Source organism: Eubalaena glacialis, chromosome 3 (genome assembly GCF_028564815.1).
Source record: "Eubalaena glacialis isolate mEubGla1 chromosome 3, mEubGla1.1.hap2.+ XY, whole genome shotgun sequence".
NCBI classification, from domain to species: domain Eukaryota; kingdom Metazoa; phylum Chordata; class Mammalia; order Artiodactyla; family Balaenidae; genus Eubalaena; species Eubalaena glacialis.
Window position 1 is genome coordinate 6,191,407 of NC_083718.1, and position 24,660 is coordinate 6,216,066.

The 24,660-nt window shown below is 35.7% G+C and overlaps 1 protein-coding gene across 1 annotated transcript in view; it reads left to right on the forward strand.

Moving 5' to 3' along the window:
• KCNT2 (potassium sodium-activated channel subfamily T member 2) overlaps positions 1-24,660 on the forward strand; it is a 379,130-nt gene that overhangs the window by 281,185 nt on the left and 73,285 nt on the right. The window contains exons 18-20 of the mRNA XM_061185285.1: positions 4,435-4,540; positions 8,768-8,940; positions 20,424-20,558. Of these exons, the coding sequence (XP_061041268.1) occupies positions 4,435-4,540; positions 8,768-8,940; positions 20,424-20,558 (414 nt within the window). The remainder of the gene's footprint in view (positions 1-4,434; positions 4,541-8,767; positions 8,941-20,423; positions 20,559-24,660) is intronic.

The following is a 24,660-nucleotide window of genomic DNA, read 5'->3' on the forward strand; positions in this document are numbered from 1 at the left end:
CTCTGGAGCTCGTTTAGGCGGCGCTCTGAATCCCCTCTCCTTGCGCGCCGCGAAACAAAGAGGCAAGAAAAAGTCTCTTGCCTCTTCGGCAGCTGCAGTCTTTTTCCCGGACTCCCTCCCGGCCAGCACCGAAGCCCGAGCCCCAGCTCCCAGCCCCGCCCGTCCCGGCGGCTGAGCAGATAAGCCTCTCGGGCTGGTGAGTGCTGGTCGGCACCGCTCCTCTGTGCGGGAATCTCCGCTTTGCCCTCCGCACCACTGTGGCTGCGCTCTCCTCCGTGGCTCTGAAGCTTCCCCCCTCTGCTACCCGCAGTCTCTGCCCACGAAGGGGCTTCCTAGTGTGTGGAAACCTTTCCTCCTTCACAGCTCCCTCCCACTGGTGCAGGTCCCGTCCCTATTCTTTTGTCTCTGTTATTTCTTTTTTCTTTTGCCCTACCCAAGTACGTGGGGATTTTCTTGCCTTTTGGGAGGTCTGACGTCTTCTGCCAGCGTTCAGTGGGTGTTCTGTAGGAGCAGTTCCACGTGTAGATGTATTTCTCATGTATCTGTGGGGAGGAAGGTGATCTCCACGTCTTACTCTTCCGCCATCTTGCCCCTCCCTCAGCCAGTATCTCTCTTGATGATAAAGTATCCTAAGGCCTCAAATTTCTGGCTTCAACAGCTATTGACAGCCTCATTTTTCTCTATATTATCCTTTATCTTTAAAGAAAAAAATAGGTAAATCAGCATTTCCATGATATAACCTATATCATATTTTACATATTTTTCTTTAGGGATACAGTTTGTATTTTCATAATTATATGATTTTGTTGAATTATAATGTACCTTCTACCTCTCATTTATTTTTTCGCCTCCATATTGAAGTTCAATCAATTATTCAATGACATGTAATGCAGCTTCTTCCATTAAGCTTCTCTTATTTCAGCATTCAGCAATCATTTTTATTCAGGGTACATCAATAATATTTTGAATGAATGAATAAAGGAAGTACTAGTTCTCTTTACTAAGATTCCATAACAGATAGTATCAATGTTTAAGCTATTAATCACATTTTAGCCTACAGTAGAGTTTATTTACTTGTATTCATATATTATGTTGGCATTTCTTGAGGAAAGCACAGTGTTCAACAGTCTTGACAGTGGAGTCTGAAGGAATTTGTGTCCCATGGCAGTTCTACCTTATACTGGTTGTGTGCAAGTGACTTTGATTAAAATCTTCTGACCCAGGATGCTTTATCTGTAAATAGTGTTCATATGAAGATTAATTGAGATAACAGAGTAATGTGCTTAGGACAATGGTTTGTGCAGAGTAAACATTCAATGAGTATTAAATACTATTTGGTGTAGTATTAGTCGTAGTGGCAAAGGTAACATCATTCAAACAATTCTAATATTTTTCATATAATAGAAGTTCAATCAATGTTGAAGTGAACTAAAATGAACTGAAATATAATTGAACCTTAGAAAAATCCTTCTGTTAATCCTTCACACTTTTAAATATTTATTACAAGAAACTTACACATACCCACAGAAGACAAGTCCACTCTCCAAGAAATTAATAATACTCAAATAGATCTATGAAATATTTGACAGGAAGAAGAAGAGGTTTGACCACCAGTATATTTCTAGAAATGGTGGTGTGTGTGGTGTGATACAAATTCTTTCTTTACATGTACTGAAAAAACTGAGGTGGAATTTTTTTTATATCTAGAAAAATGAAAAAGATGTTGAAGTAATAGTGGGAGACTATCAACTTCTAAACTTGCAAAATGTTCTCCATTTTACCATCCTAGCTAATGATGTCTGGAAAATAGTTCTAAGTAGATTTGAAATTTCTTGGTTTGAAAGATAAATTTTCTTTATCATAAAAGAGCTTTCATACTGGATAAAATAACTTTGCCTCTACTAAATTTTCTTTTATTTCTTAATTTTCATTTATGCTGCTACTTTTTTTTTTTAAACATCTTTATTGAAGTATAATTGCTTTACAATGGTGTGTTAGTTTCTGCTTTATAACAAAGTGAATCAGTTATACATATACATATGTTCCCATATCTCTTCCCTCTTGCATCTCCCTCCCTCCCACCCTCCCCATCCCACCCCTCTAGGTGGTCACAAAGCACCGAGCTGATCTCCCTGTGCTATGCAGCTGCTTCCCACTAGCTATCTATTGTACATTTGGTAGTGTATATATGTCCATGACACTCTCTCACCCTGTCACATCTCACCCCTGCCCCTCCCCATATCCTCAAGTCCATTCTCTAGTAGGTCTGTGTCTTTATTCCCATCTTGCCACTAGGTTCTTCATGGCCTTTTTTTTTTTTCCTTAGATTCCATATATATGTGTTAGCATACTGTATTTGTTTTTCTCTTTCTGACTTACTTCACTCTGTATGACAGACTCTAACTCCATCCACCTCATTACAAATACCTCCATTTCATTTCTTTTTATGGCTGAGTAATATTCCATTGTATATATGTGCCACATCTTCTTTATCCATTCATCCGATGATGGACACTTAGGTTGCTTCCATGTCCTGGCTATTGTAAATAGAGCTGCAATGAACATTTTGGTACATGACTCTTTTTGAACTATGGTTTTCTCAGGGTATATGCCCAGTAGTGGGATTGCTGGGTCGGATGGTAGTTCTATTCATACTGTTCTCCATAGTGGCTGTATCAATTTACATTCCCACCAACAGTGCAAGAGTGTTCCCTTTTCTCCACACCCTCTCCAGCATTTATTGTTTCTAGATTGTTTGATGATGGCCAATCTGACCGGTGTGAGATGATATCTCATTGTAGTTTTGATTTGCATTTCTCTAATGATTAATGATGTTGAGCATTCTTTCATGTGTCTGTTGGCAATCTGTATATCTTCTTTGGAGAAATGTCTATTTAGGTCTTCTGCCCATTTTTGGATTGGGTTGTTTGTTTTTTTGTTATTGAGCTGCATGAGCTGCTTGTAAATCTTGGAGATTAATCCTTTGTCAGTTGCTTCATTTGCAAATATTTTCTCCCATTCTGAGGGTTGTCTTTTGGTCTTGTTTATGGTTTCCTTTGCTGTGCAAAAGCTTTTAAGTTTCATTAGGTCCCATTTGTTTATTTGTGTTTTTATTTCCATTTCTCTAGGACCTGGGTCAAAAAGAATCTTGCTGTGATTTATGTCATAGAGTGTTCTGCCTATGTTTTCCTCTAAGAGTTTGATAGTGTCTGGCCTTACACTTAGGTCTTTAATCCATTTTGAGTTTATTTTTGTGTATGGTGTCAGGGAGTGTTCTAATTTCATACTTTTACATGTATCTGTCCAATTTTCCCAGCACCACTTATTGAAGAGGCTGTCTTTTCTCCACTGTATATGCTTGCCTCCTTTATCAAAGATAAGGTGACCATATAAGGTGCGTGGGTTTATCTCTGGGCTTTCTATCCTGTTCCATTGATCTATATTTCTGTTTTTGTGCCAGTACCAAACTGTCTTGATTACTGTAGCTTTGTAATATAGTCTGAAGTCAGGGAGCCTGATTCCTCCAGCTCCATTTTTCGTTCTCAAGATTGCTTTGGCTATTCGGGGTCTTTTGTGTTTCCATACAAATTGTGAAATTTTTTGTTCTAGTTCTGTGAAAAATGCCAGTGGTAGTTTGATAGGGATTGCATTGAATCTGTAGATTGCTTTGGGTATGCTGCTACTTTTTGATAGTTTCATTTTGAAAATTTTACAGCCATAATGTGCAGGTGACTATTTTTATAAAGTCAGCAAATAAACTGAGTATCTTTGATAATATTTAAGCGTGATTCCAGCAAAAACTCTGGCTTTTGTGTGGGTCTAATGGAATAATTTACTCAATCTAAAATAATTTACTCTTTTTCGGTTATGCATCCATGACTGATGAATATTGATAGAGTGAATCATAGTAATGCATTTTGCTTTAATATATTTTGTAAAGATTAACATTACTATTTTCTAAAATGTGTCTAAATCTTTTAAACTGAGGATTGGCAAACTTTTTCTGGAAAGAACCAGCTAGTAAATGTTTCCAGCTTTATGGACCATGTGGTCTTTGCTCCAACTACTCAACTCTGTTTCTGAAGCATGAAAGCACCCAAAGACAATACATAAAATGAGTGACCATGACAGTGTTCTGACAAAACTCACTTGTGGACACTGAAATTTAAATTTCGTATAATTTCACGAGCTGAAATATTATTCTTCTTTTGACTTGTTTTTCCAACCATTTAAAAATATTAAAACTACTTTAGTTCACAAAACCATGTGATGGGCCAGATTAGGTCCATGGGCCCTGTTCTAAACTATTTCCATATCAAAATAAAGAATTACTGCATCTAACTTTATCAAAGTAGAGGGACATGGCTATAACTTGATTGTCTGACTTTGCCTGCATTAATTCAAGGCAATTCAATATTTCATATTGTTTTACAGATATGCTAAAGGCTACCCACCTTACTCTCCATATATAGGAAGTTCACCCACTTTTTGTCATCTCCTTCATGAAAAAGTGCCATTTTGCTGCTTAAGACTAGACAAGGTAAGCACTTACTACTGTTATTTTCTGTAAAGCTAAAATGATGGCATTGTGTAATTACATGTATTTAAATAATTTTGTACAGTCTTTTGACTAAAATATGTTAAAAGAATATTATCTTTCAAATGTAAGTGTAATACATAAAGTGGTGAATTTTACTTTCTTAACTGCACTAAAGATTACCCAAGTGGTTTACCTTCTATTAATGTAGCCAACAAGTTGGTCAGTCTTTGTTTCAAAGAGAAAAACAAAGATGCCAGAGCCTCAAACCAGAGTCTCCCCAGATCATTTTGGCCAGATGCGCTCTATTTATTTTACTAGACATTTTTGCCTCAAATCTCAAAGTGGAATCGCTTGACATGGTGAAATTAGCTAGTCATAATTCATTATTGAATTATTAGACTGGAAGTGTCTTGCCTAATGTCCCCTTTCCTAAAGATTTTACAGTAGTTCTTGGTTCCTGCCTTGATATTCAGGAGAAACCATCCAAAACAGAAAGATTCCAAGAAAGCAGGAATCTTTCTCTTTCACAGTATGGCCATTGGACATGACCTGGGTAAGAATTTGTTTTCATGATGAGTCAGAGGACAGATAAAAAGAAGACTCTCAAACCCCCCATCTCCCAGAAATTAAAATGTGCCACTAATTCTAACCAGGAATTTCTTCCTTTATTCTATATTTTGGAGTTAGCTGGAGTTAAAATCCCAGCTCTCTGCTTACAGGCTCGGCCATTTGGGCAAATAACATTATCATTAAATTTCAGTTTCCATATCTCCAAAATGCTTGTAATTTTAATATGACCCTTATAGGGTTCTTGTGAAGATGGTATAAATTCGTGCATGGAAAAAGCTTTTCACAGTGCCAGGAATGTAATAAATGTATAGGCACTTAATACATTTTGTTAATATTTTTACTACTATTATTTTTTCCATGTGATGAACATTATGAATCTTGGCTGTGGCTGTCACTCTTGAGGAAGATTAGCAGAACATTAGAAAATTTCTGCCTCTATCTTCCTAAAGTTTTTTTGTGAATCCTTACCACTGCTCCCAAATGTTCAACTGGGTCCATTAAGATGGACAGTTCCGTCTCTCGATGCCTTATTTTTTGTCAGTCCTTGTTTTACTTTCCTGCTTCACAGCATTTCTAGCGCTGCCTTGCTCTGCATCTTTGGTAACCTTGATGCATCTCAAGCTTCAGAGCCCTTCTCCTGTATTGGCCCCTTCCAAGAACCTGTGACTGATTTTTTATGTATGACTTCTGTGTTTTTTTCCTTAAAGAGGATTTCCAAAATAATATAAGCTTTAGGTCCCATAAAGCTTGGGTTCACATCTGGTGGCATTTTACTTTTTAACACACAAAGATGAAAGTAATGTTGGGAAACCAAAGAGTCGAAATGATTCCACCACTGATTCCCAAGAAGGGAACCTGATACAGGAAAAGTTATGCTTTCAGAGATGAGGCTTGCTGGAGGAGAAGCAGTCTTTTTTTTTTTTTAAATAAATTTATTTATTTATTTATTTATTTTTGGCTGTGTTGGGTCTTCGTTTCTGTGCAAGGGCTTTCTCTAGTTGTGGCAAGCGGGGGCCATTCTTCATCGCGGTGCGCGGGCCTCTCACTGTCGTGGCCTCTCTCGTTGTGGGGCACAGGCTCCAGACGCGCAGGCTCAGTAGTTGTGGCACACGGGCCTAGTTGCTCCGTGGCATGTGGGATCTTCCCAGACCAGGGCTCGAACCCGTGTCCCCTGCACCGGCAGGCAGATTCTCAACCACTGCGCCACCAGGGAAGCCCCGAGAAGCAGTCTTTTAAAGCCAAAAGACAAGTTGTCTCTTTACCAAAGTAAAAAAGCGATGTTTCCGAGTATCGTTGATTGGCCGATAACATCTGGGGTTATCCATTCTTTAGGTGGCGTTAGTCTGGCCGGAGGTGGTGGTCTGCTCTGTAAATGAGTGCCCACTTTGCGATTAGCAGATGGGGTTATGCAGCCAATCCTACTGTGTCCATGAAGTCTGTGAGCAGGTATTTTGTTGCCCAGTCCGTTTTGCATCAGTATCAGCAGGCTCCTTTTTGGCCAAGGTTTATCAATACTAAGTTCCCTGTTTTGTCCTTGTTCTATTTCTTTTTTTGTTCTTACTAGTTGAGCTACTTCTAAAGCTTCTATATTAGTTCTTTGACCTCATTTGATCTCGTAAAAGTGAAGTTCTTAATAATCTCAGCCTCAGCCTGTCATCCTTCTCCTTCCACCATCTCTTTGTAAGTGACCTAATTTCATGTGGCTTCAGATCCTGTTTATAGTAGTAATTCTCCAATCATACTTCCAGTGAAGACTTCCTGTCCTTCTCCTTTACCATTCCCCATTTCTCCATTCTTTCTTATGCCTTAATCCTTCCTGCTGGATTGATCTTCCTACTTCCATGATTACAGCTTTTAGAAATTCTACTAATGAGATCCTATTAGTGGTCAATTCTTTCAATTTCACTTTCCCTAGATATGTCCTTATTTTGTCCTCCTTCTTGAACAGTAGTTTTGCTGGGTGTCCAATTCCAGGCTCTGAGTTTTCTTTTTCTTTTAGCCTGTTAGGATTTTATTTACTACCTTCTGCACTCCACACTGCTGATGAGAAGTCAGCCATCGTTGTAATTTGTGTTTCTGGTAGTTAAAGCTCTCTTTCCTCTCTGGCTGCTTTTAAGATCTTCTTGTTGTCTTGGCTGTTCTGCACTATGACAATGTGTATGACACTGGATTTCTCTTTATTTATTTGGATTAGGATTCATTGGGTTTCCAGAACCTGAGGATTTGGATATTTCATTCATTCTAGAAAATCCTCAGTCAATATTTATGTGAATAGTGCTTCTTGCTGATTCTCGCATCTCTTTTTCAGGTATTCTGTTTAAATGTGTATTAGACATTCTCACACTATCTTCCAAGTGTCTTAATTTTTCCGTACTACTTTCTCTTTTCTTTCTGTATTCTGAGTAATTACTTCAACTCAATCATGCAGTTGATCCCTTCAGATGCATCAAATGGGCAATTTAAATCATCTTTTGAGTTTCTGTTTTTCATTGTTATATTTTTAGTTCCAGAATAGAGTATATGTAATTCTTTAAACATTTAAGTGAATATTTTAAATACCCTCTTGTTCTTTGCTCATGCTTTGAATGTTCTCTTTTATTTCTTTAAACATAGTAAACACGCTCATTTTCTATTCTGAATCTTATAACAGTGAAATCTGTAATCTTTGTGAGTCTAATTCTGTTGTTTATTGTTTCTGCTGACTCAAAGTACCTTGTTCCCAACAATGTTCTGTAATTTTTTATTAAAGAATAAAGGCAGAGAACATTCCAGAGTTGATGATGAATCCACAGAGAATCAACAAATCTCAACCCAAATAAAAAGAAACCCTCATAAAGACATATAGAGATTAAAAAACCAGAACACTAAAGCAATTCTCCAGGCAGATAATTTTGTTTAAAAGGATCTTGATTTAATAATGCTAAGTCCAGTAAATTCTAGCTCCCTAGGAAATAGCAAAATATCCTCAGGAAACACATTTTGGTAATGTGTTGTCATTTTTTTGTTGTTATTATTGTTAACATTAGTATTTTACATTTGAGTATTTGCATCGTTATCTTGCCAGCTCAGGTATACATTTAGACAATTAGGGTTTTCTTCTTTTAATTTTTGTTTTTGTTTTTTAACCAAAAAAAAATCCCTTTTGATATCGATATCCATCCTTTTCATATTCCATACTTGGAATGTTCCAAGATTATTTAATTTTAATATTACTCTATTTCTGGAAATAAAGTCAGAGGCAGATTATTTATTTTTTTCCAGCTTTATTGAGGTATGATTGAAAAATACAAATTGTGTATATTTGAGGTATATAACATGATGCTTTGATATACATATACCTTGTGATGATTCCTTAATATTGATACCCAGATGTCATCTGGCAGCAAGTTTCAGTTTGCAGTAGAACATGTGTACACTGTGTTGCTGCCTTTTCCTTCCCCACATCAAGCTGCATACCTGCAATTCATTTGTCTTGTCCATGCACACCTTCAGGCTGGAGAACTGGGCATAGAAAAATGTAACTATTTTCAAATTTGTTAGAAAACAAAGGATTTACTAGGTTAGATTAATTTCACATTTCCAGATCTTCTAAATATTTTTACCCAATATTAGTGGAGTATAAAAATGGCCTTTCTTTGTATAATTTTTCTTCTCTAGAGTTGCCAGCATAACTGCTATGAGGACGCAAAAGCCTATGGATTCAAAAATAAGCTAATTATAGTTGCAGCTGAAACAGCTGGAAATGGATTGTATAATTTTATTGTTCCTCTCAGGGCATATTATAGACCAAAGAAAGAACTTAATCCCGTAATACTGCTATTGGATAACCCGTAAGTATATTTTAAAATGCACAAACAAGACAAAAATTTGTTAATATTTTATCAAAAATAATTTAATTTACTTAGAATATTTTAAATCAGATACATTATGGCACATGATTCATTGAGAGATATATTCTGTGCTGTGGTAGAAAACAACCATTGTATATGATCGTGTTTCACAAATACAACTTAAAACATCACCGGAGTACTCTGAGCCTTTTATTTAAAACTATTTTTGCAAGTGGTCATTGCTCTCTACCAGTCGGAAACATGCCACTGAAATAATTATAGTTATTTTCGTTAAATTAATCAACTAGCCTGGAAAATCTCTGCCAAAACTGGACAATTTCATTGTCTTTGTAAAGAACCATTAATTATCAGAGGAGCATATTAATGATCCATTTTATATCATACCATTACACATCATCATAAGTTCTTATGATTCTTCCACTGTTAAAACATATATTCTGTAACATAACATGAATAGTTTGTGCTTTACCATGTTCATTTCTTTTGAAAATGTCTGATTGATATACTCTTGTGAAATAAGACTACTTAAACATTTCAAAATCCTTATACGAATATAAATATATATCTCTAAATGCTGTGGTCAAATCCATTGTATACTAAAATTGCAATATTTCTCTCTCTGACTCAGATTAGTAGCAGATGGTCCTTAAATCAATACCATATTTTAGAATCCTCCAACTCTCCTCTTAAACTCTAAAGTGATGCAAATTTCAGGGTAAACCAAATGAGGGCAAAATCTGCTGCCTTGTCTCTGCTTTTAAAATTTATCAAAAGAATTTTTTCAAAACAGAGATATCTCCCCAATATATTGTAACTGCATGACATTATTTATTCTGAATATATGAATATCAAGATACTCATTGATGCATCTTGTTTTAGAGTCAGTATCTCAATGCTAATCAACTCTAAAACTTGAGCACACCTCTAGAGGTTTCAGTTGAAGCATTTTCAGGTCTGATGACTCAATGACTTTTTTGATACTACTTTAGCATCCAAGGAAAGGTGAGGTAAACTTAGGGCAGGTGTAGGGGAACAAAAACTTGGACCCAATGTCAGAAGAAATAAAAGCTTAATAAAACAAATCTTAGGAGAATAAAAGTTGGATTACTGGATGGCTAGGGTGATAGAGTATGGTGGCAAAGCACCTCCAAGGCCTTGGGATATATCCCTTATTCTGGAAATTCTCTGGTAGGAGGCTCTAAGAAACTGGCTAAGATCTGGCACATAAGAGATGCTCATCAACTATGTGAATTCAGAAGTGTCCAATTTTGGCTCTTTTTGCTATGGTGTAATGTGTCCACTGCCTTAAAGATGAATTTAAGACAGGGGTATTTACAAGCTGGTTGACTTAGAGCATTCCCATCTCGGATGGCTTGGATCAAAGTGGATCAACTCAGGCCCCAGAATACAGAGAAGCAGATAGGAAGAGGCTTGAAAAGAAAGAAGTGGCGCTGTGCCTACAGCAGCCCTGTGATAAAGCAAAGGGTAAAAACTATCCTTTCACCTTGTTTATATTATTTCAAGGTATAATTTCTTGTCCTGATGTGTAAATCTCCTAATTGGGTTCTTGGTCCCGATTTCAATGTGTATGTGTGTGTCAGAGGGTTTCTCCACACCTCCAGCAAGCAATGCTCAGGACACCAGCTCAGTTCTGGGGGAATTCAACTCACTTCTGACACCATCTACCCAGAAATAGCATCGGATTCCACAGGTTGAAAGTTCAGTCTTACAGAACTGTCCCACCCCCACTTCAGAAGCCAATCACAAGCCAGGTTATCACCCCATAACTGAGCCGCTATAGATGGGAAGTTTCAGTGACCCCCTCCTTAGACTTCAGATGCCAGTTGCATGTCTAGGTTGTTACCTGTACTTCTGACTGAGTGGCTGTAAATCGGGGGTTCCCACAACCACCTACTCAAGGTCAAGTTATTTGCTAGAGCAGCTCACAGAATTCAGAGAAACATTTTACTGACCAGATTGCCACCTTATTATAAAAGCATATAACTTGGGAACAACTGGATGGAAGAGATGCACAGGGCAAGGTATGGGGAAAGGGCGTGAAGCTTCCACGCCCTCTATGTGGGCACCACTATCACCAAATCTCTACCTGTTCACCAGCCCAGAAGTTCTCCAGACTCCATCCTTTTGGATTTTTAATGGAGGCTTCATTACATAGGCACGATTGATTAAATCATTGGCCATTGGTGATTGAACTCAATCTCCTGCCCCTCCCCCTTCCTCAAAAATCACGGGGTGGGACTGAAGTTCCAACCCTCTATTCAGGTTGGAACTTCAGTTTCCCTGGCAAACAGCCCCATCCTTAGGTACTTTCCAAAAGGCACCTCATTAATTTAAACCCAGTGGTCCTGGAAAGGGGCTTGTTATGGAGAACAAGACACCCCTTTCACCTTTTTTGGCTCTGAAGTGATTTCAGGAACTGAGGATTAGAGACCAAATATTACGACAAAAGATGCTCCCATTGCTGTTATCACTCAGGAAATTCCAAGGGTTTTGGGAGCTGTGAGCTAGAAAATGTGGTGAAGACCAAATATATGTGAGAAATCTGAATGTGAATGCCAAATATACATTCCTTATAAACCACAATAAAAGAATCAGTCTTGCCAAATTTGGGAGTGGAGTTTACTCCATGGAATGGAGATGAGCTCCACTCCTTTTCCATATCCAGTCTTGCTAAGTAATCTTATCTCAGAGTCACTAATCCCCCTCTCTCCCCCTTATTATTCCAATGAGCAGGTGGCAGGAGATAGGATTTCTTAACCTGTGTACCTGGTGTAGACTTTGGAATTGCCATAACTAAATCAGCCTCTTTCTGTTTGGTTTTGAATTCACAGGTTACCAAAATGCCCAGTTACTGAATGATTGATTGATTGGTTTGTATATTAGAAATATAAAAATCAAGTGGTTGTTTCTAGAGTCTTGATTCCTGAATCTGATTAATCATAGAAAAATCTGAAGACTCTGTTTGTCTTAGTTACTGGCAAACTGGTCAGTATTTCAATATAAATATAGATGTAGCTTTTATCAGAGAATATTTTATCTGAATAGTACTGTAGTGACTATTTAATAAAATTAATATTCTTTGCCACCACCCTCTGCTTATTTTAGTAATAATTGTTGAGCATTTACTACATGACAATCATCATAGTAGATACCTAACCTTTATTTCACATTGTATTTCCATAAAAAATATATCCATGTTATATAGTGATGATTTATCCTCAGAAAGATGTACCAAGCAGCTTAAGATCTCAAAGCTTACAAATTACAATGATAACATTTAAAGAATTCAGTCTGTGTGACTTGATTACACCACTGCCTCTTATTTCATAGAAAGGAAAAAACAGGCCAAAGAAGTTAAATGATTTTTTCCAAGGACGATTCTAGAATTAGAACATTCTCTGCAATTCATAGTTCATTGATCTTTAACTATGTGACCTTACTTTACTTACAGGTTTTTGATATATGCAAAAATACATTGTTTGTCAATTGTTTTTAGAAACAAGAATATTTTAACTTTAGAATATTTTGCGTTAAATTTTTTCTTTGCTTTCCTAAGGACTTACAGTTTGGAATCTAGCTATTCACATGATGTTGTTTGTTAAATGATTTTAATGCGGTTTGACTTTTTTTCAAAGGGTTGGGATGAAAGCTCGGGCTGTAAAATTTATCAGCTTCCTGTGCATTTCCCGAAAGCGGTATCTAACATTTTTATTTGTTGTTCTCTGTTCCTTTGATTGAGAATGAGGAAACAAAAACTAAACACCAGTAAATAACGTTCCAAGAAGTTTTATGCAATCCTCTTCTTTTTTTTTAAACAATGAGATACTTGTTTCTCTGCTGTGGCTAGTATTTTTCAATCTATCCTATAGTATTACAAAGAAATATGATGTTTTCTTTAAAATATTTCTGGGTTATAAGAATTTGCACACTAATAATTGTACACACTTCTACAATTATTAGTTAGCTTAGTGGGGTTTGACTTTATTTTAAATGCACATGAGCATTGCTGAAAATAATATCAATACATGGCTACTTAGGAAATTTAGTTGAAGACCAATTTATTCAATATACCAGAAACAAATTGAACAGATGCCACAAATATGGGATTTAAAAATGTAAATTAAATTTATGATATTCACATACATAATGTGTCAAAATAAGTCTTCACAATGTTTCCAAATAGAAAGCCTTCCCCATTTCATATGGTAATTAAATAAAACCCGGGCACATTGGAAAACATCTTACACTTGATACTGGTTCATTAGAGCTGGTCTCAGTTCTGATTGATTGGCCATCTGTTCTATTTGGCCTGTTGTTGTACCACACTGATTTTAAATATTTTGATTACCATCTCACCCTTAAAGATCGTCTAGTCATCTCATGATGCTATTTCATATGAGACATGGAAAAGAGAGTCAAACACTTTGGAATACATTACCCAAAGCTACACAAGGTTAAAGTACAAGATCCAGGCTTATCTTCTTAATTTTTACAACATCTTGTTTAAACTATCCCTTTACTAAACCAATCTTCTTTCCACATATAGCTACAAGTAACCTCCAGTTCAGCTTATTTCAAAAGTAACGATAAACTGTCTGATATGTCAGGGTCCTTATTAAAGACATTCAGACCTTAGACTCATACAGATCTGAAATAAGATCTAAGTTTACCCTCTTGATAGCCCTGTTGCATATTATGGAATTTCTGTAAGCCTCAATTTTCTCATTTATAAAATGAGTAGAACATTTATCTTAAGTTATTTTGCAAGTATATAAAATGATGTATATGAAGCACTAGTACAATATCTGACTCATAAAAGGCAGTGAGGAAATGTCAGTTTCCCCCCTTCTACCAATCAAGAGAAGGACATTGTCACTATTTAAACTGATGGGAGAATTTCTGTGAAAACCCAATTAACAAAAAAAGGGAAATTTATCTCAAGTTGTTGAAATTAAGCTACTACTATATTTTTAAGGGAGAAATAAACTTCTTAAAAGTGGAATTATGAAATGCTAGCAAAATAAACTCTCACTGCATTCTTTTCTTGAATTTGAAATAAAAAAATTAAGTTCATTATAGTTATTAGTTAAATGGGAAAAAATGATCTTCAACTTGCAAATCCATGCAATTTCCCAAAACTTTTAACTTCCTATCAATAGCTAACTAATTCATATTTGCATATAATGAAAATTTTTATATATAATGAAGATATTTTAAATATAATGAAGATATTTAGACTCAAATAGTCATGTTTCTTAATAGAATTACAGTTAGGAATCTGATGAATGATGTGCTCATTTTTTTTACTAAGCAGTTTAGTGCCATAAAAACCTTTGCCGATTTACTTAAATGAGCCAACGTAATCCATATGAACGTATAGTTGATATATTCTTTATATTTCAGGTTTCCTTTTAAACCACCTTTATCAGTAAAAGTAGTGCATGGATCTGTTTGTTATACAAGTTAAATTTTGCAGGGTATGGCATACTAAACTCCCTACATTAGATATGCTTCATCAGGATTATATGTTTACCAGGTTTCAGGTGACTTGCCTTGCCTTGTAACAGCTGGATTCATGTAAGGATGAACCATGCTACCACAATACAGATGTTAATTTCTAAGGATTTGAAAGATTGTTTGTGCATTGTAAATACACGTTTGTGGCAGAATTGCATGTCAGTAAGATTCATGAGTTTTAAGAATATATAAGGCAATAATTTTGATGTCTGAGTACTTTGAATGATTTCTACTGGACAAAACAAAAAAATACAAAGGCCAAATCTTCAGTTTTAGCTCTAACAGAAGAGTTGGCATAACGTAAGGATTAGTGACCCCAGTACTTCTTATCACATGGAAAATTTTTGGTATCTTTATTAAGTTGAATTATTCAATAACATTAACTACTGTTGCAAGACTTTGGAAGACAGATACGTTACAGTGGACAGATGGTCAGTGAAGATAGTGTAAATAATTGAAATAATCTGAATTTTAAAAAATGAGGAGGTTATTCCAGACAGGGTATAGCTCTGCAATTAATAATGAGGAGTTATGGACCCAACTCTGCTACACAAGTTATTGAGCTACTCACTTTATCTGACTGGAACTATGTTGGAGCAAAGAGAGATAAAACAAAATAATAACCCCCAAAATGACACAGTCAAAAGGATCTTTCAAAGCACCGCAGAATCTCAGTGCTGTCCCTGTCTTGTGTCACTTGTATCCTGACGTATTCTTCTATAATCACGAGGTGGGTAAGAGACATGGAGGGTCTTGAGTCAGCAGTGAGAATACCCCTTCTAATTTTAAGATGCAGAGCAGTGCCCAGAAAGAGAAGAATTGGCAGGCACTAGCCAAGACCACTACTGGGACTGTATATGATTATGTTTGTTGAAAACAACCGACAGCATGAGCTTTAAAAATATTTGTAACCTGTGATTCACTAATGTGAAAAGTTTTATGAATGTTTTGGGGTAAATGATAAAAACAAATGCTAGAAAAAGAGTCATCCAAAAATGTCCAGAGGAGTAACATTTATAATAGCAGGATATTGGAAATAGCTTGTAACTCCAGTAATTAATAGCACAAAAGTGAAAATAACATAAATGAAATAATTGAGGATTTTTAAAATGAATTGTGGTATATTTATAATATGTAGTAATATGGGGCCACTTAAAATGGTTAGGAAGTAATTTATTGATGGTAGGAATGTAATCAACAGGGATAGTCTGGAAGTTTTCTTTTTATGCTTCACTGCACTGAGCATTATTTTTCTTTAGAGTGGAAAAAGATGAGCGTGATCAACAGGAAGAAAATAAATCAGGGAGGACAAGACTTCTTCAGGCTGGGAGAAGCACCTGGGATATTGCAGGGGCTGTACTGCCCTTTGCCTAGAGGTTCCCTTTGCTTCTCCTTTACTGAGCCAACTCCTACTCATTCTTCAACATCCAAATTAAATATTTCCTCTGTGAAATGATTCTGAACTCTGTCTCCTGAGTGCAACCTATTCCTTATTTTTTCAGATTAAAACGTGTTGTAATTTTGTGCTTTTACTTATGTGTTCCAAAAACTCTATTTCTTACAGTACAAGTTAACATATTCTTTTTGCGTACACCTGCGTATACTAAAATGTCTGTTAGATAAAACTTTTTGGATACATATATGCTGAGTGAATAGATGCATGAAAGAATTAATAACTTTAGAAAATGAATACAGTAGATTAGGTAATTTCTAAGGAAGCTTCCATGTTCATGATTCTTTCCCCAAATATGCATAAAGAGTAGAGATTTCAGTTGCAATACAGATTTGCTCAACAATATATATTGAGGAAATCAGTAATGTAAAAGGTGAATTACTTTAATTTTAATTTTGTATAATATATATATATTGATGGGTGCATATACTATATTTATTTATTGATATGTTGATATATTAAGGGACATGTTGTGATTCTGTATATCCCTTGGAGAAAATTGCTCTTAATAGGCATGCTAATTTAGTTCCTTATGTTTTATATCATCAAAATAAAATCATCAGTTCCCCATTTTACAAGACTTTCTCAGCATGAATAATTTTAAACTCACTGACAAGACTTTTTAGTCATAAATTAAGAGGATCAATTCAGTGTTTTTGTAGAATAATGCCATAATGTTTCTGATTTAGAAAGCAGAAATACAACTTGCTTTTATCATTGTTGAGTGCATTGTATTATTCATAACAAGTGCAAATGACATTTTAAAATTAATGTTAAGAGAAAAGGCACTTAAAATTAATCTTGTCAACAGTGTTTAGTTTTGGAAATGAAAACTAAGTCAACTTACTTACTTTCCCTAGAAGTGCTGCCACTGTTGTGACATTGTGTTTCATTTTGTAACCCATCTGCTACTTAGGCCAGATATGCATTTTCTGGATGCAATCTGTTGGTTTCCAATGGTTTACTACATGGTGGGCTCTATTGACAAGTAGGTGACAAAATCTTTGGCACACTAACTAGTGTGGTGTCCTGTGGTTTGTCATGTGCTGCACCCTGTGTTGCATGATGAGTGTAATTTGCCATTTCAGTGTTGAAAATATGATGTATATTGCATGTGGAGCTTATGTTCTCGTGTTATACATCTTGCATTCAAACTTCCTAAGCAGTAATCTGTTGCTGAATTAAAACAAATCTTGCTGCATGTCAATTTTGTTCCCTTTCTAAAGCTATTCCAGTTTTGTGTCATCTATAGCAGTAACTTTATTACTGTTAACATCTTTGTAGAGAAAACCTAGAATTTCAACATTGTGATGCATTGGTATCATTATCATAACTTCTGGAAACCTTCAAAATAATTTGGAAATGCTCATTGTAAATCAGATTTATTAATTGGAGCATTTCCTTGACAGTCTATTCTGGTAACATATTAGAGTCTTCCAAAAATTTTTTAATTAAAGGTCAAATGTGTGCAATGCTTCAGTTTTAAAATACAAATTGTTATATGCATAAACATGACATAATAACAAATACAAAAACTAAAAGATCAGAAAACTAGTATGCTTATAAAATGTCTTAATTTTCCATTCTAAAAAAAATCAGCCCAGAGCATTCCAAATAAAATGCTAAAAGTTATCCACTGAGAACTTTCATGCTTACATTTCATCTTGTAGATGCTGAAAAAACGAAGCTTTGTAACTTTGACAGTGTTTATTCGCTGTGGACACATTAAAGGCCAAACAGATTAACGTATATTTAGCTTCCATTCTACATTAATATAATTTACGTTATCAGTTGCATAATACTAACCAACTAACTAAAATGTAGATGTACTAAAACTATTATTTAAATCCATGAAAGTGAAATCAATCCATATTTTATCAATAATGTTTCTTTGTTGTGAGGGTATTCTATTAAAATTCATTAGAACATTATATTTAAAAGATATAAAATAAACCTCTCATCTGTCTTTTTTGATGTAAACTATATGATGAATTCTCTGTCTATAAAAGTATTTACGGGGCGGAAAAGAAGAATGGAAAGGATCAAATCCCTAGGATTAGAGATGAAATAGGATTGGCTACAAGTTGCTAATTATTGAAGCTGGGTGATTGGTACAGGAGGTTCAGTATAGTATTCTCTTCTGCTTATGTTTGAAATTTTCCTTAAACATAAATAAGCAAAGAAAACTATGAATGAATTAGAACACACTCACAAACATTCACCTACATTCATTCCTTCACATTCTAGTTCTCTTCGAAAAGGAAGTCAGAGAAAGGTAGAAAGAGGGGCAATGTCAGTTAGATTATCTGTAACCGTTTTTCATCCATGTTGACTTTTTTCTTGGGCCGCCATCTGGTGACCAAACTGTGTAAAGCAATAGTGCTAAAGAAAAAATGGGCAGTGGCTTTGTAGATAAGATAGTGGGGAGAAATTATGATAGACACAGAATTATAAGAATAAATCGGTAGCCAAATAAAAAAAGGAAAGAAAGAATACAATACAATATTAAATGAATATAAATAATTTAAAGTTAAAACATGAAGAACAAAAAAGTTTCTATGTGGTTCAGAAATGCCATTCCAATTTTATGTATTTTCTATAGATTCTATAGATTTCTTTATAAACTCATATTTAATAATAATTACTAAAATCATTTGCCAAAGTTATGTGTCAACTACAATGGCCAATATTTTGAGTATGGAATTAACTGATATATACAGGTTTAGGTAGTTAGTGACTATTTAGTACAGGAATTCTCATAGTTAAGTTTTTTGTTAACTTTCAACTTCATTGATTTATTGCTGATGAAATATTCATTTTTTATTATCACTTCTATTTGTGTATCTTTTTTCAGTCAAGCTTACCTTCTACCACCTTATCTTTCCCTTTTCCTATATAGACAATTACAATTTTTTTAATCAGGGAAGTAAAGATTGTAAGAAATGAAATATGAGAAAGTGGATTACCACTATAATAAGGTCAGTTGAAGACATAAGATTTAGGCATCATTTTTATGGTACATAAGGGACCATATCACATTCATTTTCCACCTACTTCTTTCTTTTTAAAAAATGTATTTTAATAGATGTAAGAACAATTATGAATTTCCTAGATAAAAGGAACACCCTAGTAAAGTATTCCTAGAGATTTAAACTTGGTCATCATATTGATTGGATGTTACGGTCCTGGCCCCTCTCGCCATAGGAAATTTATTTGGAATAACATTCTGTTTCCACAGTTTTAGCCATAAAATCCCTGCCACAGAACACTGTGCCTGATTCAAGCGAAATATTTTTTTCTGGACTACTCCTGGGGATCTTGGACTCAAAGCTTTGGTAATATTCTCTCACCATATAACAGAGTAAGAAATCCTGCCTCTTGCCTTCCCATGAAAGGAAAATTCCCTCTAGTGAATTAGTGAGATGACTAATTCAAGTGATCATGCACTTGGAGAAGATCCTTGGGGAACTGACTCTTCCATTTAATAAGCTAAAAAGAGCTACTGTTCTTTAAGTTTTACACTTCTCATTTTAAATCAAAAGATGTAGAAATCAATTAGCCCAATTCTTCTTATCTATCGTCAATCAGTTCTGAACCTAGAATACTCTTGCACTCATTCAAGTTTTGATACAATCTCCCTTATCCAGTTCAGTCCTATTTTTGTAGTTTGTATGAAGCAAAGGCAATGAGATAATGGTTTTCTTAATTCAGCTTTTATGGTAACATTGTTTTTAAATTCAGTGCTAAGTAAAATTTTTATCAGTGATAGAGGAGAAGACTGACGCTGTGGTAACTCATAGGAACTTGGGTCCTAGTTTAGCAATTATTTCCTGCAACCAACAAAATTAGTTCATTCAATCACTTGCTCAAAAGTGGCGAAAAGGTAGGCTTGAATGCAACCGATATTTATATATTTTACGTGCTCTTGGCTGTGTAGAACCAATCTATAACACATAGCTTTACACAAATAATAGACATTTAAAAATAAGTATTTTTAATAAATATATTTCCTTATTAGGCTTGACCATCTAAATTAATATGTGTTCATTTCTATTCTTACCAAAAGTGCCTCAGGGATAAAAAATGTGAATGTCGTGTCTTTGAAGTAATGTGCTAATCGTAAAAACAAGGTTCTAACGTGTTCTAATTCTATTTGATTGTAAAATGGGTGTTTCCATGTTTTATTTATAAAATTAATAAGTATTATTAAATAAAGATCCTTAATGCATGTGCTTTGAAATGGTTGAGATCTAATGAAACGTAAAGAAACCCCAAATGCAATTTACTTCATATCAGTAGAGAATATTGTCTTATATTAGTTCCCGTAATATCTGCCAGCGTCCACTCTGTGAAAGCCACGTCTAAGGGCAACCTATACGCCTAGAAGCACAGCGGTGTAAGCGAGTTTTAACACCATCCTAGTACCGAGCTTTATTGAAAGTTCATTTTTCTCTGTTGGTTTTTATCAAAGTCTAGACGATTTACTCAGGTGTGGAGTGACTTTCGCTGCCAACATGGTGGTTGTGGACAAAGAAAGCACCATGAGCGCCGAGGAAGACTACATGGCAGATGCCAAAACGATTGTAAACGTGCAGACCCTTTTCAGGTAAATGTCTGGGTAACCCATCCCTTAAACATCTGTGAAATGTATGACTCTGTGACTCTGTGTATAAAGAATGAACATGAGACATTTACACTGCAGTTATGTTTATTCATTTCATCATAAAACAAATACTTATTTAGGACCTAATGTATGGCTGGTACTGTGTGAAGTTTAATTTTTAACACCAGGGCAGCAGTTCTTTTAAAAATAAAAAGAATAATGCACTTGTTTTCTCGTATAGTTTAAGAAATTCTAAAAAACTGGGTGCAGTAGCAGTCATGATTTTTGCCAAACCACGCATGTTTAATTTTGGTTTTATGCCCAGCAGTGGCCAAAGGTATGCATTTACATACTGAGTAACCAGGAAGAAAAGATTGCAAGGCTAATATACCCATGTTAGGAGCCAAGTCACAATGTTATCCTCACTTCCTCACGAAAGACACTTCCTGTCTTTCGATAATGAAACCCATCCGGGTAGGAATTCCCGTTATGGTCATCTTTGCATAAGAATGAGAAATACTGACCAGAGAAAAGTTCCTGCTGTGAGCGAAGTCAAAACTGCCAATAAATCAAGACATCGGCGTCACTTGGAATGATTCTTCCTAAAATCATCTTAAAATTTAAATAACTCAAAGATCATTATTTCAGTTTTATGAATTTTGCAGAAGTCTAAAGGAAATATCTGAGCTACCCACTTACGAAAGTAAATAAAGCAGTCTGAACTCTATCTTTATCTCCCCTCACTTCATACCTTTGTATTGTAGCAAACCATATACTGAGGATAATTATCTGTTTATAGTTTGAGGCCAGAATTCAGGAGAGAGAGCCAAGATGTGTGTCTCACTTAAGTTGACTATTTATTGTATGATCTTAGGCAAATTACTTTCCTTCTCTAAACCTTGATGTCTTAATCACAAGGTTGTTGGAGATTTAAAAACATATAATACCTTAGTACCTGCCTGGTCGTTTTCAATTTCTCAGTAAATGTTAACTACTATAATTATTAGCCATAGACTTATCACTTACGTGGGGCAGAGTGGAAAAGCTACAGACCTTGGAACAATATAGCAACAAACTTCATCTGACATGATCTCTATCCCAGAGGTTCCCGCAGAAAATTACTGTGACTTTGAGTGTGTTTCTTAACCTCATTGCAATTCAGTTTCCCTCATCTATAAAATGCATGTGGAGAATAATTAACCCTTCTTACAGTGTCAGTGTGAGGACAGGAAATCAGGTATGTAAAGAATCTGTCACAGCAATTGGAAAAATCTACCCTAACTTGCATTAGAACCTCCCCCTGTTCCAGAAGGAGTAATACACCCTCTAAAGTTACTGTAATGGGCAGTTCATTTAGAATATAGCTAACTATAGTCATTGAGCTATGTAAATAGTACATTTAAAGGTAACATAGCACATGTTGAAAATATGACATATATATATAGGCATTCTTTTTTCTCTAGAGAATGAAAAAGGAAACCACAGGGTAGAAAATGAATTCAGATGGATGAGATTTATAGCCAATGAATAAAGTAAAATCATACTTTTTGATTCCATGCTTGGCAAAAGCTAATTATAGTTTTAACAGGAGAGGATCCTGGCCTTTTTGATTAAACATGCCATTTTAATTTTCAGCTTATTATGAGTTTATTTCTCTTATGGTGACAGTTCTATTGATTTGACATATTCTCTGAATGAATTATTTTTATTTCAAGAGAATAATAAACCCCCATCTTACTGAGAGGTGCAAAAACTCTAATTAATCTTTTTCAGTGAACTAGCTGACCAGAATAACTAAGGGCAGCTGCACACGTGGTTGCTGATGGTGGGAAGGCTGCCTTCCCTGAGTACCTGGTAGAGGAGGCATCACATATTGAAAGAATGACTGGATGACTGAATGAGTGATTTTGGATCTTTTCACTGTTAAGGTTACCTATCTTAAGCAGAATATTTTAGAAATTATGCGATTTGTATGGCTCATAAAAGCATCTAGACTGAATAGTTTCAAGCAGAAATTTGAAAAGAACTATGAGATACCCAAATTTTGTTCTCTCTTTTCCTGTGCCCGTAAAGGCATTATCATTTTTCTAAGTACGTAACAATATTTTTCAGGAGAAAAGAAATTATGATAGACCCACAGACATAGAAAACAAACTTATGGTTACCAAAGGGGAAAAGGAGGGGAGGGATAAATTATGAGATTGGGATTAACATATACACATGACTATATATAAAATAGATAACCAACAAGGACTTACTGTATAGCACAGGGAACTCTACTCAATATTTTGTAATAACCTATAAGGGAAAAGAGTCTGAAAAAGAACAGATATATATATATAGGTATGTGTAACTGAATCACTGTGGTGTACACCTGAAACTAACACAACATTGTGACTCAACTATACTTCAATTTAAAAAAATATTCAATTAAAATAGACTAAAAAAATCTACAAAACTTTTATGGAGTAATTCATCAGCTGTTAATCTAGGCATGCTAAACTAGGCTAGTCTTACATAATAAAAGAGTCAGATACCAGTGGGTCCCTATGGTATATGGAATACCATTTATGTAGATAAATGACCCAAATCGTACAGACTTGGTAGTTTCATTTTATCAGTGCAGTCAGTCAGATATCACCCTTGAGGTCACTCTGCCACATTCCTTGAAGGTTTTGTTTCTTGATTCACTGTGACTCTTGCCAACCCTGCGTCTACCATAATTCTTGATGTTTTCAAAAATCCTACCCAGATGGTCCTTTCGATGTCTGACCTTAGCCACCTATTCTCATGGTCATTAGAGTACCAATAATTCCCCCTCCATATTCTGAATTTCATTCAACTGTCTGAGCACTACTACTTATTTTCTACCTCATTGCTTCCCATATCCCCCACTCCGAACAGTCCTTTTCTACTGGAATCTACTGTCCACTGATTCTACTGTCCTTAGTCACCTGAGGGCTCTTCTTCCCTCTTTACCCGGATTAAACTCCAAGATCAGTCATGACAAACAGTCCTGTGCTGAAACCCTAAACAGCCAATTACTGATTATCTACTATGGGCTAACACAGATCTCAACTCTGTTTCCCTTTTCTGTCTTCCTCCTACTCCCAGTTTTCTGTCCTTTCAGATTTTCTACCCACCAGCTTGCATGAAATTTCCTAGAGGCAGATGGCAGTACTCCAGAGAGAGGATCCAGTTACTCTTATAAGTAAGCATCAGGCACCCAGAAGTCCAGTCACAGTGGGTGGATATCAGACTATTTATTTAGGATAAAAGCCTAGGGCCCCATCTCCAAGGGAACTAGATTCTTACACATCGAGTATGCAAGAGTAAATAGTGTTAAACATGATTAAAGAACACGATTTAGGTAATACAAACTTTAACACTTCATGAAGTGGACAGTCTCCATTCCCAAGGGTCCAGAGAACTCCAAACTGGGGTGAGAGGCAGACAGTTTTTATAGCTTAAAGAATAAGAAACAAGGAAGAGAAAAAAATAGAAAATGAATAAGGATCAAGGAAATAAGTACAGAGCCCAGAGTTGGCTTGGCATTTGGGGGTTGGCTGACTGACTATAATCTATTTCTGGTCAAGTGGGACATTTACAGGAACAGGAAAGTTTAGGTTTTGGTTTGCTGATGTGGCACCCAGGGCAGGAACCACTCCATCTTGGGCCTAGAAATTATTTCAACAATAGTATGTCTAAAAGATCTCAGTCAATCCTTGCATCTTTATGACCATCATTCATTTCCTCAAACGAGAGCCAATTTCTTATTGGTTAACTAGTAGGGCTGGGGTGTTGATAGAAGTATGGCCAACAGAAGCCATCTCAATTCTGCGATGTGTACTCTGATTAAAAAAACAAACTGTGCCACCCTGGGTGGTGAAATAGAATGCTTAGCTGCACCTGGAGTTTCTCTTAAACCAAACCTTGAACCTATCACACTGTTTATGCTGAAGCATTTTAACGTAAAGTTTGAACTATCTTAAGAGTCATGCAGCTGGTATTGATGGAGCTTGGGATTTAAATCAGAAGAGTCCCAAAGTCTAACATCAAGTTCATTTTAATCTAGGCAGCCTGAATGTGCCCACACTATTGCATC